Raw genomic sequence first — 17,658 nt, forward strand, 5'->3', positions numbered from 1 at the left:
CTGCTGCCTGTTATTTCCTCGCCATCTTAGTAGACCTACTGTTTCCTTGACTTTTTTCTTGTTATTTGTCTGTTGAAAGAAACATGTTTCTTTTTAATTATCTTCTTTGACTTTTGTTGCAAGTCTTTGTTCATTCGGAGCCTTTATTTTCCTGACTTCATATTTGCAGATTTGGGCTATCTGCTGATACTGATCTGCCTCACTTACTGTATGTGTCCCTCTTGTAATTATCCTTTTTTTCTTTCAGATTATCAGAGAGATCTTTGTGCACCCATGGTGGGTTTTTTTAATAGATTTCTTGCTTTTCTTTTCAGTGGTATTGCACTGGACTGGGCTCTTATGATCATAATTTTCAACTTTCCCATGCTGCCTGAGTTGTTTGCCCTTTTAGGATTTTCATCCATAGAATCTTTCTTAAGCTCTCTTTGAATTTGTTAAAATCAACTCTTTTAACGTTTAAGACACTGGTTGGATTATATTCTACTGCTTGTGTTTGCATTATATTGAATTTCAATATGACGTCACTCTCACCCAAAGTTCCAGCAACTTCAATTCCTTCTATCACTTCATCCCTATTAGTAAGAATTAAGTCCAGTATAGCTTTTCCTTTAGTTCTCTCATCAATCTTTTGGATGACAAAGTTGTCAGCTATGTTGGTTAGGAATCTATTTGATCTCCCACTGGCTGCAGAGTTTGTCTCCCAGATGATTTCAGGATAGATAAAGTCTCCCATTACTACTGTGGTATGTTTCCTAAATACATTCATTAATTGATTAGCAAAAAGCTAATCTATTTCTTCTACTTGGTTGGGTGGCCTTAGTATATGCCTATAACAATGTCATTCTTTTTTTCCTTTTGTATTGACCCATATGGATTCTAGGTGGTTTTCATCCTTGATTTTGTGGATTTCTGTACAGATGTAGTGATCTTTCATTTATAATATAACTCCACCTCTTCTTTTGTTAGGTCTGTTTCTTTTGAATAGTATGCATCCTGCCATCAGTACATTCCAGTCATGAGTTTCATACCACCTAGTTTCAGTAATGGCAACTATATCATACATATTTTGCTTACAAATATGACACCATGCCCTTTTCCCATTGGTTCAGGATCTTGCTTTCATTGAATTTGCTGTAGCTGAGGTTCCCAGAGAATGTAATATTGAATAGCATAATGTGAGGGAAATGTGTAAATATGCAGAGGCTTCAGGAAACACGATTTTAAAAAGACACTTGCAACTTTTTTTCAATTTCAACTGTAAGTTGCATGCTTTTTTTAATTTTTTATATACATGCATACACCCAATGTAGTTCAGTAACACATCAACAAAGTTTAAAATGGAGATAGTTGTATGATGAATCCTCTGGGTTTCAATCACAACAGACAAACTGCACATCATTAAGCCCTGTGTTATCTTTAAACTTTGAAGTGCTAGAAGGCTCAACCTTGGTCTTGATACCACATAGGGCCCCGGTTTTGCAGGATTCGCTCCATTCACCATATTTACCCCAAGTAGTTGAAGAAGTTTTTAGCACTTTCTGATCTTGGCAAGTGAACTTAATATTATTGGCTGCTGTATCATCAGCCGCTCCTAGATATTTTTCCACCCGGAGAGCGAAGGACATTAAATTGCCACTGGAACACTTCACAACCTTTCCCCAATCTCCAGCACTGTAAGAAAATACAATATTCAGAAAAAACATAGAAGGGCCTCAGAGATCTTCTAGTCCAACCCCCTGCTCAAAGGCAAGAACTTTATACCAGTCAAATGGTTATCCAGTCTATCCAGTGAAGAACAACTCTGAAAGGCAAGCTATTCCATTGATTAATTGTTCTCACAACTAGAACATTTTTCCTTAGTTCTAAGTTGGATATCTCTTTAACAAGCTTCCATCCATTGTCCTGCCCTCTGATGCTTTGGAGAATAAGTCAATCCCCTCTTTTCTGTGACTACCCTTCAATACTGGAAAACATTTATTATGTTTCCCCTAATCCTTCTCTTTGTTAGGCTAGACCAGGAGTCTGCAACCTTAAACACTCAAAGAGCCATTTGGACCCGTTTCCCACAGAAAAAGAACACACCGGGAGCCACAAAATCTGGCTGGGCGTGGCCAACTAAATGTCACTCACTCCCACCCAGTCACATGACCCCCCTAGCCACGCCTACCTAGCCACAAAACCATTCTTTCTCTATGTCTCTCTCTCCCACTCTCCCTATCTTCCCCTCTCTCTCCCCCTCCTCCTTCTGTATCTCTCTGTATCTCTCTATCCTTCTCCCTATCTTCCCCTATCTTCCACCCCTCCGTGTATCTCTGTGTGTGTGTCTCTTTATGTTTCTCTCCCCCTGCCCCCCTCCTCCCTGTGTGTGTGTGTTTGTCTCTCTGTCGGAAAGCTGTGGCTGGGCCAAGGCAGCAAGCTCTTCTTGGAGTGCTTCGCTACCATTTTTATTTCTTCTTTTTGGAAATCCGGGCTGGCTGAGGAAAGATCACCAGCAGCGGTGGAGGCTTCCTTTTGGCAACTGTCCTCCTCCTTCCCCCACTCCTTCTCCTCTCCCTGGCCAGCTATGGCTGAGCCAGGAGCGTGTGCACACGTGGGGAGACCCTCCGCAACCGAGCGCCAAAGCGCAACAAAAGTGCACGCTTAAGGAGGGTCTTAACAGGATGGGGCTTCTCTCCTGCATTGAGGCTCTGGCCATTGCCTTGCCAGGTTGTTCCCAACCCCCTGCAGCTCTTTGGCTGAGCACGGAGGATTCGAACTCCAGCCCAAAGCGGCAGGAAGCGAAGGCTGCCTTACACGCAAATGTGACGTGAAGGCGGGTACAGGGCCACTTTGCTCCTGCACTCTCCAGTGACCCTCCTCCCCCTCTTGTGACCCCCTGGTGGGCTGTGGGTGAGCCAGGAGCATGTGCACATGTGGGGAGACCCTCCTTACGCGAGTGGTCACCTGCCCGGTGCACGCCTTTCCTGCGCTTTGGCGCTTGCTTGAGGAGGGTCTCCCCAGGCATGCGCATTCTCTCGGCTCAGCCACAGCCCATCAGGGGGTCACAAGAGGAGGAGGGGGAGTAGGGTCGCCCGAAGCCTCCGCCATGGCTGGTAATCGTTGCTCAGCCAGCCTGGATTTCCAAAAATATCTAAAAAAATAAAAGGGGTGGGGGGCAGGGCCAACCAGTGATGGGACATGGAGCCACAGCAGAGGGCCCAAAGAGCTGCATGCAGCTCTGGAGCCGCGAGTTGCCGACACCCGGGCTAGACATATCTAGCTCCCTCAACTGTTTATCATATCTCATACTGAAGTTTTATGCATAATAACATAAAACTTCATAAAACATTTAGTGTCCTGTACATCATGTGTGATTGCACATGATTTGTGATAAATAAATCTGTACCATAACTTTCTGTGCAACTAGCTGTTCTTGTGGACCAGGAATAAATTCAGTGGCTTTTTTGCCCTTCAAATTCAGCTTCATTTCTGACAAGCAGTTTAACATTGGAGGTTGAGGAAGACGGTGATTCTTGCTTTCTCTGTCTTATTTTCTTTGGATTCATAATATCAGCACAGAGCAAAAAATGCAATGACTAAAAATTATCCTATTTTTCTCATATCAGTTCATGTAGCATAACATATTTCTGTCAACCCTGCAAAGTGAAAGAGTCAAATCCGAAAGATACTCACTCTCCAGTAGTAGACTCAATTTCTTTACCATCTGAACAGTGAAGACGGATGCCATTAAGAGCTGAGTCATCTGCCCCTAAACCTTGAGATGGCTGAACCTAATGCAAAAGTAAAAGCAAAAAACAAAACTCCAGTTAATCCTCGATTTATGACTGTAATTGAGCCCACAATTGGTCATAAATTGGTCATTAAGTAGGTCATCACATGACCGTACCTGATTTTATTATCTCTTTTGCAGCAAGCTTTAAATGGTTGGTTCAGCCATTAAACGAACCCACTCTTCACTCTGGGGCATTTTTTTCTGGAAACTGAAAATAAATGCCGATTTCTGGCAAAAATGTTGTAAAGCAAGATCACTTGATGGCAAGATGCTCCAAATGGCCATGAATGTGGTCATGTGATCACCGGGGGTGGGGTAGCTATTAGAACTTTGAATCCAAGTTTCAATCCACCTAAGCAGATTTTTTGAGATCCCTCATAACATTGAATAATCACTAAGCGACCAGTCATACATTAAGGACTATCTTTATAATGAACCTGATTCTGTGATCTCGAATTTAACAGGACCTTTGTAAGCAAACTCAATGGGAGAAATTAAACTTTCTACTGACTTGTCAAGAGATCCCCAACCCTACACTATTTCTTTGGAATAGGAAGTTGGAGGCCCCAAACTTGCAATGAAGCATCATATCTGAATTGGATTACTTCATATCTTAATGTCCCAAAAGTGCTTTTTTCGAGAGGCAACTGGACTTTCTGGTTTTTCTTTGAAGATGTTTTGCTTCTCTAAACAAGCTGAAGAAGCTTCTTGGATGAGAAGTGATACGTCTTCAAAGAAAAAACCAGAAAGTCCAGTTGCCTCTCGAAAAAAGGACAATTGGAACAACCATGACCTGGATGACTGAGAATCTCCATAGACATTCATACTTCAATGTAATCAGGAATTGGGATCTTTTTTGGGGAGAAAAGGAGGCAAGGAAATTGCCAGGCACTGCCCTTTCCCACCTGCCCAACATCAAGTCCTGATTTGTGGTGATTTTCTTTTGTTTAAAATACAATGAAGTGTAATGCTGTCCTTTGGGAAATAACAAAAATATTATTATTTTTTTCCTAACAGTTTTATCCTTTATTAAAAAGATCTCATCTGAAGTTTCCATGTTTATTTCCTCCACTTGAGCACACCGTTTTAAAACCAACTGAAACAGGGATCAAAGCTAATGCATTATTAAACATTCTTAAATTCTTCTATTTTCTGCTGCCATAAAATAATAAATGGATGTGAAGCAATAAAAAGGGTAATTAAGAGACTATTACTCAGTAATCTTAATATTATGCTCAAAAATTGGGCCTCTCAGTTTGCCACCAAATCTCTGGAGGCTACAATGAAAGAAGTTTAAAATTACGAGTTATCCATTCTACAGGGAGGGAGGGAAGGAAGGAAGGAAGGAAGGAAGGAAGGAAGGAAGGAAGGAAGGAAGGAAGGAAGGAAGGAAGGAAGGAAGGAAAAGCGCCTTAAGGACAAAGTTACTAATTACGATTGCAGATAATCTTGGCTAGAGTGGACTGACCAAACATAAGAGAATGATATTGGCCAACTGAATGTCACTGTAATATAAAATATTGAGAACTACTTTTTAAGGTTGCTTCCATATGACAATGAAAAAGCAACATTAATAAGGAAGCACTGAGTAGTGTTCAATAAATTAAGGCATCGTGAATAGTCTCTAGACTGCTTGCAGCTGTTACATCTGAATTAGGTTTAAAAAAATGAATAAATGGAACATACATGTAGCTGCTTCCATCAGGCCTACATCTGATCTAGATATTTGTAGCAAGATGCTTCATCTGACTTTCACTCAAAAACTTTTCTTTTCCTTAACTTCCCTCCCCGTTTTTAGTATTATAGTAATAATTTTTATACTTTTATAAATTATAAATAATTTTTATACTTTTTTTAGTATAAAAAAAAGACAAATTATCACCTCAAGTTCAATGATTTATTATTTATTTATTATTTATTAATTCAATTTATATGCCACCCCTCTCCTAAGACTCAGGGCGGCTCACAATGCATTTAAAATCATTATAAAAAAACATTTAAAAATTTTAAACATTAAAACATTAAAACTCATTCACACCATTCATGGCCGGATCTTGCCAGATCGCAAGAGCAAGATCAATGGCCCCAGGCCTGCCGGAAAAGCCACGTCTTCACCGCTTTTCAGAAGGCCAATAGGGTGGGGATGGTCCAGATCTCAGGAGGTAACTGGTTCCAGAGAGCTGGGGCAGCCACAGAGAAGGCCCTCCCCCGCGGGCCTGCCAGCCAGCATTGTTTAGCTGATGGGACCCGAAGGAGACCAACTCTGTGGGATCTTACTGGTCACTGGGAGCTATGCGTTAGAAGGCGGTCTCGAAGATACCCTAGCCCTGAACCATGTAGGGCTTTAAAGGTAATAACCAACACCTTGAATTGTGACCAGAGACCAATAGGGAGCCAGTGCAGCTCGCGGAGAATTGGTGTAATGTGGGTGTACCTACGTACACCCACGACAGCTCGCGCGGCTGCGTTCTGGACCAACTGTAGTCTCCGAACACTTTTCAAGGGTAGCCCCATGTAGAGCACGTTGCAATAATCTAACCATGAGGTGACAAGGGCATGAGTGACTGTGAGGAGAGCCTTGCGATACAAGTAGGGTCGCAATTGGTGCACCAGGCGAACCTGTGCAAAGGTCCCCCTAGCCACAGCTGTCAGATGTTGCTCTAATCTTCATCTGACTTTCACTCAAAAACTGGTAACGTTTTTACCATTATCACCTCAAGTTCCATGATTTAGTTTTCCCAAGCCCAAGGGAAGTTTTAGCAGCACCCAAAATGGGTTAAGACTCCTTTAGAAAGATGACTGGGAGAGTGTTTTAGCCTCATGAGGTCTGAACAGAGTAAAAACAGGAGATTTTTACCTTCAAGGAGAATCCATCTGCATAGCCTTGTGGACACATGGCTATTTCTCCCCATTTTCCAAACCGTTCTCCATTTAGCACTTTGAGGATCTGGTTATAATCTCGACATTCTGCATTCCAAAGCCAGGAGGAAAGGATCAGGAACACTGCAGAACTGAAGCGGGGCTCCATTGTCAGACAATTCTGTGTAGATCAACATAAGAAATATTTAATGCTTATCAAGTTTTGGGATGTGCACCTGACAAGCAAGTTAGCTTGGTCACTCACCAGTGAAACACTGGTGAAGCAGGTACATCAGCACCTGCATTTTCTGTGTCATATGAGAAGAGCACATCTTCCTTCCCCTACCCTTACCATTTTCTATAGAGGCACGATTGAAAGCATCATGTCCTGTTGTATTACTGATTGGTTTGGAAGTATTACTCTTTCAGTTAAGAAGGCTGTGCAGAGAGTGGTGCGAACGGCAGAAAAGATGATTGGAGGTTCCCTTCTCTCCAGGACATAGCACAGGGATGTCATACTCGATTTCATTGAGGGACACATCAGGGTTTTGTTTAACCTTGGAGGGCTGGGGTGGGCATGGCTAGCTCGACATCACTTGTGTCGGGGGCACCTGTGGTGACCAAGTGCTCTGCCAGTGAAAAGAGGCTCTCGAGCTCTGTTTTCACTGGCAGAGCATTGCAGGCCAGTCCTTTGCTGTTTCCAGGGTGGCTCCATGGGCCAAATCTAAGCACCCCATGAGCCGGACCTGGCCCTCTGGCCTTAAGTTTGATGCCCCTGACATAGCATATAAGTGCTGCTTGACCAGTGTCCTCAGTATTGTCTGGGATGCTACACATCCTCTCCATGAGCAGTTTTCTTTATTACGTTCTGGAAGAGATTTCACAGTATCTGAAGCAGAACAATGAGATTCTGTAATAGCTTTATACCATATAGAATCAACCTTGTTAACGCTCAAGACTCTTTTTTCTGCTATGTATTCTAAATGGTCTCTGTGTTGCATGTACATATACAATATGTATACAGTATGTATGTGCATGTATGGGTATGGGTATAGATATTCTTTTGAGAGCAGGCATCAGAATTTCATTTCTTAATATGTGCCAGTGTGTTCACAGAAAAAAGTGACAATAAAGATTATTTTATCTTATCTTATCTTATCTTATCTTATCTTATCATCTTAACATATCATCTTGTCTTGTGTCTTCTCTTGTCTCATGTCTATTTTACCTTAATAAAAGAATCAGAGCTTTCAAAATGTATAGCCTAGACCCATGATGGCAAACCCATGGCACGCGTGCCACAGATGGCACGCATAGCCATATCAGTGGGCACACCAGTTCAGCTCTGGCATGCATGCTCATGCCGGCCAGCTGATTTTCAGGCCTTGTGGGCCCACCAGAAGTAGGGAAACAAACTGTTTCCTGTCTCCGGAGGGCCTGTGGGGGATGGGGAAGGCCTTTCTAGGAGTCTCCGGAGGCTGGGGACAGCAAAAAGCATCCCTTCCTGTCCAACCGGGAGTTGGGAAATGGGCCATTTCAGACCTCCAGAGGGCCTCCAAAGGGGTGGGGAAGGCTGTTTTCACCCTCCCCAGATGCATAGAGAGGATCTGGAGCCAGGTGAGAAAGAAAAACAGGCCTACTGGGCCATCGCGTGCCGGGAGCGGGGGGGAGGTTGCACGCACATGCGCAGGGCAGGGCGCATAGAATTATGGGTGTGGGCACCCACACGCACGAACCTCCCCCACTCCCCACCCCTCCTGGCACGCGATGGCAAAAATGTTAGCCATCACTGGCCTAGACATTCAAGCTGAATCTCTGGTTCTACTTTATTTAAGTTCAACCTATCTTCTTTGTGAAACCAGATACTAGTTTCCTCTTTTCCTTCCATCCCATTGTCACTGTTGTCCTCCATACATTCATTCCTTACGTTACTAGCCATCTTAATCTTGCTTATTTCCCCCTCTTTCTTCAAAACATTATTTTTGGCCCATATCTAAGGTGACCAGATTTTAACATTGGTAAAGAGGGACATTGTGGGCGTGGCTTATTTTGTGGGCGTGGCAAGCTGGTCATGTGACTGGGTGGGCGTGGCTAGCTGGTCATGTGACCGGGTGGCCATGGCTATGTGTATAGGGTAAGGTGAACAGATTTTAACATTGGTAAGAAGGACACCATTGTGGGCGTGACTTATTGTGTGGGCGTGGCTTGGAGGCCATGTGACTGGGTGGGCGTGGCTAGCTGGTCATGTGACCGGGTGGCCATGGCTATGTGTATAGGGACTACTCAGAGGGCTGAAAAGTCATTTCTGACAGGTCCTCACACTTTTGACTGGTCCTCACACTTATGACCATCCTCACATTTATGCCCGTGCAGTATTCTTAACAACCATGTCACTCATTTCACAACTGCTTCTCTTCACCATGGTGACAAGATAGGGCAAAAATGTAAAATATGAGGACAGTCGTAAGTTCGAGGACTGGTCAAAAGTGTGAGGACCAGTCAAAAATAACTTTTTCAGCCCTCTGAGTAGTCCATATGCACAAAAGGACTAACCAGAGGGCTGAAAAAAGTCATTTCTGACAGGTCCTCGCACTTTTGACTGGTCCTCACACTTATGACCATCCTCATATTTATGCCCATGCAGCATTCTTAACAACCATGTCACTCATTTCACAACTGCTTCTCTTCACCATGGTGACAAGATAGGGCAAAAATGTAAAATGTGAGGACAGTCGTAAGTTCGAGGACTGGTCAAAAGTGTGAGGACCAGTCAAAAATAACTTTTTCAGCCCTCTGAGTAGTCCATATGCATTAAAGGATACAGCAATAGAGAGGGATGAAGGAAGGGAAATTAGAGTAGGAGTGAGGGTAAGAGAGGGAGCAAGAGAGGAGGAGAAGGAGAAAGGAAGAGGAAGTAGGGAGGAGAAAAAGAGGGTGGGGGGAAGAGAAAGTAAGAAGGAAAGAAAAGAGAGTGGTGGTAGGTTTGAGGAGAAAGATTGCTGTACAATAAAAAAGATGAAAGGGAAGAAAGCCAACCCCAAGCAAATATAAAGATATTAAAATTAAGAATGAATTGTTAAACTTTAAAGAATAAAAGAGAACAAATATGAATAAATGGCAATAATTAGAAACACACATACAAACATACAATGTATTTTCTTTGAACAGAATATTTGGCTGGTTCACAAATTTAAACAGCGTTTAGTCATTTCAATTAAATTTACAATTTCTATATTTCCTTTTTGCCATATTTATTCCTCATCTATTTTTTTAAAAAAACAATATTACCCTTCATCCTCATCTCTAATCTTAATCAAATTCAATTTTTCCCTTCTATTCTATATTATACCCCTTCCCATTGTCATCTATTTTTATATCCATCCTCACATTGGTTAATTATGTAATTATGTAATACAGTTGTTTAATACAAATTCAACATTTTAATATAAATCAATTAGTTATATAACTATCTTTTTTGTATATTAATCAATATGAACATGAATATTCCAATTATTTCCATGCAATCCAATTTCTTACAAATCAATTAATTATATTTACCAATAATAATAAACCAAATAATTTCCCCCATATATTCCTCCAAACCACAACTTAATCATTTCTGCTTTCAACACAATATACAATTATTAATAGTATCTCAATTATTACAATTCCCTAGTTAAATAGAGCTTTTTTTCTTTTGTGTTTTAAAATCTTGAACTCTCCTCTTTTGCCCAAAATTTCCCATTGTTTGCAGTTTTGTACCTACCTTTTTTGGTGAGGAAAAAGAAAAAGAAAAAGAAAGAAATCTCTCTCTGCCTCATTTTGTCACGTTGCAGGTTTAGTTTCGCTTTTGCCTTTGTTTTCAGTATAGCTAGGGGGAAAAAAATCTGCTCCAGGAACTTTTTGCAGCTTTTTGCAGCTAATTAACCTAGCGGAAGCTGTTAACAGGGGCTGTTTTTTCTATTTTTGCAGGCATGGGTCTATTCATTTTTTTTTAACACTGATCAGCTGTAGGTCGGCCCTTTGAAGCCCTGCGGCAAGAGTTTAAAGAGTTTTTTTTCCCTCTAGCCATCAGCGGGGATTCAGGAGGCAGCCGGGACTCAGGAGGCAGAATGAAAAATCGGGACTTTTTTAAAACGCCGCGGGACGCGGGACAAATTGCTCAAAAGCGGGACTGTCCCGCCAAAAGCGGGACGTCTGGTCACCTTACCCATATCTCTTTTTCAGAGGCTTGTTCTCTGACTCCGCCTGATTGTTTCCCTTCTGCACCTATAATTCAGGCTAAGTGACATGATACCCTTAGACAAAAATGGATCTGGAGACCATACTCTAGATGTAATCTCTCTTTTTTTTTCTTCAAAAGATCACCTGAAAACCATCTAGAAACCCTGAGCTTTTTTCACTTTATTTGTTGATAATATTACCTTTAGACCCCATGGAAATGCCTAGAAATCCTAGAAGACCAGTTTGCCTTCCGATTCTTGGGTTGTTTTGGGATTGGTCACGTCCACAGGGCCATCACTTTATCCATGGGGGAGATTCCCAAGCCAGCCATTTTGCAAGCGTACCCATCATAGATTTTTAACATTCTAAATTGACCCATTCGACAAAAGATTGCCTATTGCTCCCTTAATGTATTTTTCTCCTTTATTACTTGAAGCTTTTCACACTCTATGGACTCTTTAGTCTTTTCTTTTTCTTTGCCTTAATTTCTCAGTCTCTCCTTCCTTCTCAACCATCTCTCACATTTATGGTCACACTATTCTTAAAGCAAAAAGAGTTATCCATATTTCACTTGAACCAAGTTTTCTACTTTTGTAAACAACTAGATGTGTGTAATTCTGACTCAGTCACAACCTCTGGTCTCCCTTCCCTGCTCTCTGCAGCCCCTGCAGCTCCACTTACCGTCTTCCTGCAGTTAATTGTCTTATAGCCAGAATGGGAAGGACTTTAAATGGAGAACTATTTGTAGGCAAGATGAGAAATAGGGGCATGGTCAATTCTAGATGTTTATTGTTTGGTACACATAAGAACCCAGACTATTAGTTTCACTCACTAACTTTTGCATTAGTTGATCACCCACAGAGATTTCATATATTTCCATACTTGGAATAACAGGAAGTCAAGGTACTAATTTTTAACAATTAGTCATAAGAGACTTGGAGATCAAGTTGCCTACTTCTGCAATAAGCCATAGTTTGCACAGCACAAGAGTAGCTCACCTAGCACTAAGTCAAACAGACCATATTATGGGACACCATCATGTATGAATTCCAGCCACTAGAAAGAATACATTTCCTTCTTTTTACTAAAATGGGTAAAACGCACAATTCTGTGTGTGTGGTATTGGAGGGAAGAGGAAATTATTAATCATGTGTCCATGTTAATCATATTATTACATGGTCCTTCCAAAAACGTCTGCAGAGATGGAGCGACTCAACCGCTGTGACTATGCAAAATGTTTTTCCTTGGAAAGAAAAAAAAAAGTATGTAAAATGCCCTGGAAAATTTGCACATTAGCCTATTAAGTTCTTAATTTTGAAAATGTACACATTTTTATTTATTTATTTAAATATTTCCCCCCTATTATCTCATATAGTCTTGGCACCACAGCCATTCAGTTCAACAATCTGCATGTCTTCCTCTGGAAGGATGGTGTCCTCCAGAAGAGTTAACCAAGAAATTCTACTAACTCTACATTTACTGTCTTTACGTTTTGAAATGAATTATCTAGGCAGATCTGAATCCAATACTGAAGCTAACTGTTCAAACAGTGTTTTTTAAACAAATTGCTGAAATGCTTTCTAAAAATTAACTGTCAGAACAAATTGCTGAACTATGTCTTGATGAAAGCCATAATCTCATGGAAATTTATTTTTATCAGTTTAAGTCAGTCTGCCATATTTAGTGTAATTGATGACCTGAAGAGAACATGTCCTTGGAACAGATCATTCTGGTTGAATTATATGGACCTCTGCAGAAAACAGCCCAACAATTGTATTAGTGAAGAAGAGTGTTTGACCTCAGGGGGCCGGGTTGGGCATGACCAGTTCTAAATGCTTTTAGAAGCCTCTGACAATCAGGCAACTCAGCTGGGATCGCCAGAGGCTTTTAAAGGCCTCTGATAGATAGAGACTTTTTTTGCTGGGTCAGAGTTATTCACCGACTCCTGGATTCCACTTTTTTCCTTACAGCGCGGTCCGCTGGTCAGATGCCTTTCCGGCTGTCAAGCCATGGTCCCTGCCAGCCTCCTGAAGAGCGGAGGTGGTTCTGACTTTTTCAGATCCTTGGTTTTGCCCATGGAAGCATGGAGGGGACTTTGCCTGGGCAAACTGTTTGAGGTTAGCACATTGGCACAGGGAGTGGAAGAAGCCGTGGCAGCAGTTACCCTCAGCGGTCTGCCTGCCTTCCTTACAGACCCTCAGTCCCTGCCAGCTTAGCCTGGGCACACTGATTACGGCCAGAGAGCTCAGCGCTCTATTTGCAGAGCCACGACAGCTGGCACCCGGTCCAAGTCTGCCTGCCTTTGCTGCGTGGCTTCCTGTCATTGTCTCAAGATAACATGGCAGCTCTGGAGCCTTCCTGCAGCAAGGCTCCGAAGGAAAGGGAGGTTAGGGATCTTCCTCTGCCTCCTCCAGATCGCAGCCAAGGCTCATCTAGCTGAGCCTCAGCTGGCAAGCAGATTAAAACTGTTGCCAGCACCAGAGGCATTAAGGCGGCCAAAAAAGACACCCAGAGGCATCAAAAGACCATAGAAAAGGAGTTAGCCAAGGCAGAAAAGGTGGCAAAGAAACGAGTGGGACCTGTCATCCCCCTCCCCTTGGAAGGTGAATCATTGGGGAATTTTGAAAAGACAAGCCTCTCGCAGCCTCTTTCTTACAGAGCCTAGTCACCAGATGGTGCTGTTTGTAATGAGTTTTTTTCTGCCTCAGCCTCAATGATGCCTCATTTAGCTGTGCAGGGCCATTATTCTAGATCAGGCTCAGGACCAGCAGAGGCGACCTTTATGCCAATGGTAGCTGCTCTCTGCCAAAGAGAGGATATTAGAAGTGCAGAAAAAACAATTGCTCCCAACCTGCCTTCCATTGAGGACCTGCATACTGCATGAGTCAAAAAGAGGACTGTGAAAATATTTACAGACCCCTCACATCCTGGACATAAATTGTTTTAACTCCTACCCTCAAAATGAGGCTATAGGGCACTGCACACCAGAACAACTAGACACAAGAACAATTTTTTCCCAAACTCCATCACTCTGCTAAACAAATAATTCCCTCAACACTGTCAAACTAGTTTCTAAGTCTGCACTACTATTAATCTTCTCATTGTTCCGATCACCCATCTCCTTCCACTTATGACTGTATGACTGTAACTTTATTGCTTGTATCCTTACGATTTATATTGATATTGTTTCCTGATTGCTTTTTTGTTCCCTATGACTATCATTAAGTGCTTATAATTTCTTACAGTATGTACCTTCTAATTCTGGATGAACGTATCTTTTCTTTTATGTACGCTGAGAGCATATGCACCAAAACAAATTCCTTGTGTGTCCAATCACACTTGGCCAATAAAGAATTCTATTCTATTCTATTCTATTCTATTCTATTCTATTCTATTCTATTCTATTCTATTCTATTCTATTCTATTCTATATTGGGTTAGGAATTTCTGACCAATTACAATTACTTATTTCCCAGGCAATTACTCAGGGGATAGCTGTGGGGCTCCAGCAAAGGGGTTTATCACCTGAAGATATTTCACATCCTTCACCCCAGCATTTGTCACCCTTGGCTCAGGGTCCCTGGTTGGAACCCCAGGGGCTTCCTTCCCAGGCACCCTCCATTCAGAGTGGGGATTCCTCAGGGGAAGAAGAGGATTTCATGGCTTGGTTAGGCAATGAAGGGATGGCTCCAGATCCGTCACCCTTCACCCTTCTTTTGGCCTGATTTATTTCTGTCTTTGCTCCACAAGGCCAAGACCATTACCAAATTGATGGTCTGATCCTGGCCCTGAAACAGCTCCCAAGGCACAGGAGTCCGGTTGCACACTCTTCGGAGCCAACCGTGGAGCAGGAAGTGATTCCATTGCCCAAGCTCTTCTTGGATGTTGTTCAGAGGCAGTGGGCCCAGCCTGGATCAGGGCCTCCTCCTACTGGGATGGAGAGAAAACTGTATAATGTGGCTGCAGACCTTTCACAGGTTCTGTGCAGGTTCTACAGTTCCAGAGATAGATAGCCCGGTGGCATCATTCCCACTGATGCCATAGACTGCCTTAAGATGGAAGATAAAAAGGCGATAAAAAGCCTCCACTGCACCAGGCACCACTGCACTGGGCAGTGAAGGCCACTACCTCCACTTCATTCTTTAACCGTGCCTCCCTGCTCTGGCTCCAACAACTGCAGATGAGGGTGGCTCCAGATGATGTCCGGTTTCACCAAGACATCAATAAGTTGGTGGCAGCAGTGATCAGGAAGGTATTGACAGAAAGGGTGGAAGTTTTGCTGTTGGCCCCTCATTGGCCCAGGAGATCATGGTTCACAGACCTGGTCAGCCTGTCGGTGGCCAGGCCCTGGAGGATACCTCAGGAGATCTCCCTGATCTCCCTCAGCCCTGATCCATCCGGATCCACAGTGGCTCCAGCTAACCGTCTGGCGATTGAGTGGAGGGTCCTGAGACAAGACAACATCTCCTCCAGAGTTATCCAGACCATTCAGGCCTCTAAGATGCCATACACTGACAGAGTGTACAATGCTATCTGGAAGGTCTTTTGCTACTGGTACTCCAGGACAAACACTGATCCTTCTTCAGGATCAGTGGCTTAAATCCTGGAGTTTCTCCAGGATGGCTTGGAAAGAGTTTGACACCTAATACTATCAGGAGACAGGTGGCAGCCATGTCTTCATTCTTGTCATGCGGGGGTCCACAGTCTCTTACATGACATCCCACTGTGCGCAGGCTTCTCACTTGCGGCCCCCTGTGGTCCACAGGTATCCTACCTGGGACCTGATGAAGGTGCTGAATGCCCTCACTGGGAGCCCCTTCGAACCACTGAGATCAGCTAGCCTGCAATTCCTCACATTTAAAGTGGCCTTCCTGGTGGCAATCACATCAGCCAGACATATTTCGGAACTGGCAGCCCTTTCAATGAGGAACGGCTTATGTATATTTCATACTGACAGAGTGGTCCTGTGGTTGGATCCCTCCTTCATTCCAAAGGTGAATTCCTGCTTCCACAGGGCCCAGGAATTAATCTTGCCCCTTTCTGGGGCTGAAACGAGCCCTGGAGAAGAAATGGCACACGTTGGATGTGAGGAGGGCCCTCCGCATTTACATCAAAAGGACCTCCTCTCTGAGGAGGACAGAGTCTTTGTTTGTTTCTTTCCAGCCTTCAACGCTGGGACAGAAGGTCAGTCCATCAACTATGGGACGGTGGATTCAGGCATGCATTGCCAAGGCATATGAGCTTCAATCCCTGCCAGTGCCTCAGAATATGATAGCCCATTCCACCTGGACCGTGGTCACAACAGTGGCATGGCTGACACAGGCTTCCATAGAGGAGGTCTGTCATGTGGCTACTTGGTCTTCTCCATCCCCCTTCATATGTCATTACAAGTTGGACACCTTCACTTCGGCGGAAGCGGCCTTTGGATGACGGGTTCTCCAGAGAGTCCACGCTGAAAGGCTGACTGGGGACCAGGCTGCTTCCTGCCCTTAGAGCAGGAAGTCCCACTCCTGGATTCCCTCCACCCAGCGCCATGGAGAGAGACATTGGTCCTACCTGAGTGTTCTTTCTCATGGCGATAGTGGAGGGAATCCAGCCCCGCCCTGCAGCTGTCTGGTCCACAGCTTGTGGGGGGGGGGACTTATGTTTTCACAGTTTCTGATGCACCTTTGCTGAACTGGGGACTAGCCAGGCAACAGAGGCGTTCCCAAAAATGATGACATACTCAGTCTCCAGGCAGAGGAGAGAGAGCAACACCCACTCCTGGATTCCCTCTACCATCACCATAAGAAAGAATGTTCAGGTAGGACCAATGTCTCTTCCCACTGAAAAAATCTGGAATGGAATGGAAAGTCCATACCTATCCCGAAAGTAACAAAGATGTTGAAGAATCTTTTCATAGTTTAGGAACAACTCAGGAGATAGTTCTCTTAGTGTCCTAGTGTTGACAAACAGACCTTGGAACTCAAGCCTTATTCAAGAGTAGCATGGTTGTATAAAAATTTAGAAGAGCTCCTGGAGGGACCATTCTAAGTGTTTAGATTCTAATTCACTTCCTTGCCTGGACCCCAATGTATTCTGCACAGGTGACAATCCAACCTCTGTTTAAAAGTCTACAATCTCTCAAGCAAAGTGGTCCATTACTGTTTCAGTTGCCATTAGGAAAATCCTCTTCATAACTTAAACTCATTATTCCTTGTATCCTCTTATAGAATGAAACCCATAAGCTTTCCACATTTTCTGCATTTCAGCCCTTTAAATACTTGAGGGCAACTATCATGTTGTCCCATAATTTTCTCTTTTATAGGATAAACGTAGCTCAGTAACTCCAACCCTTCCTCATATCTGTTTCCCTAAAGTCCGTTAACATCTTAATTGCTTTCTTCTGTACATTCAGTTCATCAATGTTCTTCCAGATATGCAGTACCCAGAACTGAATGCAATATTCTAGAGTGGACAAAACAACAGAGCATAAAAAGGGACTGTGACTTCTGATTTTAATCAGAAACTCAAATCATTTTAGTCCAGCATGGTTTCCTTCATCCTGTATTATATTTCTGCATAGTAGTTCCCTACCTGTGGAATATCACCCTCACAGAGATAAGATTGGCCCTCATCTTGATACTCTTTCAAAAGGCCCTGGAAATATGGTTTACCAGTGACCTTGGGGAGCAGCTGGGTGATACAGAGTCCATCAAGTGGTTTGCTTGATATTGTCTCTGAGGGCAGAGGGGAGGATTTATTGGGTTTTGTATTTGGGGAGGGGGATAATTCTATAAGCTGCCTGGAGCTACTATGAGTGAG

At 43.2% G+C, this 17,658-nt stretch overlaps 1 protein-coding gene across 1 annotated transcript; it reads right to left on the bottom strand.

Moving 5' to 3' along the window:
* Nucleotides 1-1,239: 1,239 nt before the first annotated feature.
* Nucleotides 1,240-6,806, bottom strand: LOC117664176 (vitelline membrane outer layer protein 1-like). The gene is made up of 3 exons (XM_034415009.2): nt 6,630-6,806; nt 3,673-3,770; nt 1,240-1,671 (listed from the first exon to the last, which is right to left on the bottom strand). Exons 1-3 carry the CDS (start codon nt 6,798-6,800, stop codon nt 1,371-1,373), a joined length of 570 nt encoding a protein of 189 aa, XP_034270900.1. The 5' UTR covers nt 6,801-6,806; the 3' UTR covers nt 1,240-1,370.
* Nucleotides 6,807-17,658: the final 10,852 nt, after the last annotated feature.

The sequence above is a fragment of the Pantherophis guttatus genome, chromosome 5 (assembly GCF_059756535.1).
Source record: "Pantherophis guttatus breed Tessera chromosome 5, ASM5975653v1, whole genome shotgun sequence".
Classification (NCBI taxonomy): domain Eukaryota; kingdom Metazoa; phylum Chordata; class Lepidosauria; order Squamata; family Colubridae; genus Pantherophis; species Pantherophis guttatus.

What these genes read in the sequence shown, in the direction of transcription:
- LOC117664176 (XM_034415009.2), bottom strand. Translation starts at nt 6,800, where the DNA reads ATGGAGCCCCGCTTCAGTTCTGCAGTGTTCCTGATCCTTTCCTCCTGG. An exon ending in CAGATGGATTCTCCTTGAAG is followed by an intron (nt 3,771 to 6,629) that starts GTAAAAATCTCC and finishes CTTTTGCATTAG; the next exon opens with GTTCAGCCATCTCAAGGTTT. An exon ending in ATTGAGTCTACTACTGGAGA is followed by an intron (nt 1,672 to 3,672) that starts GTGAGTATCTTT and finishes ATTTTCTTACAG; the next exon opens with TGCTGGAGATTGGGGAAAGG.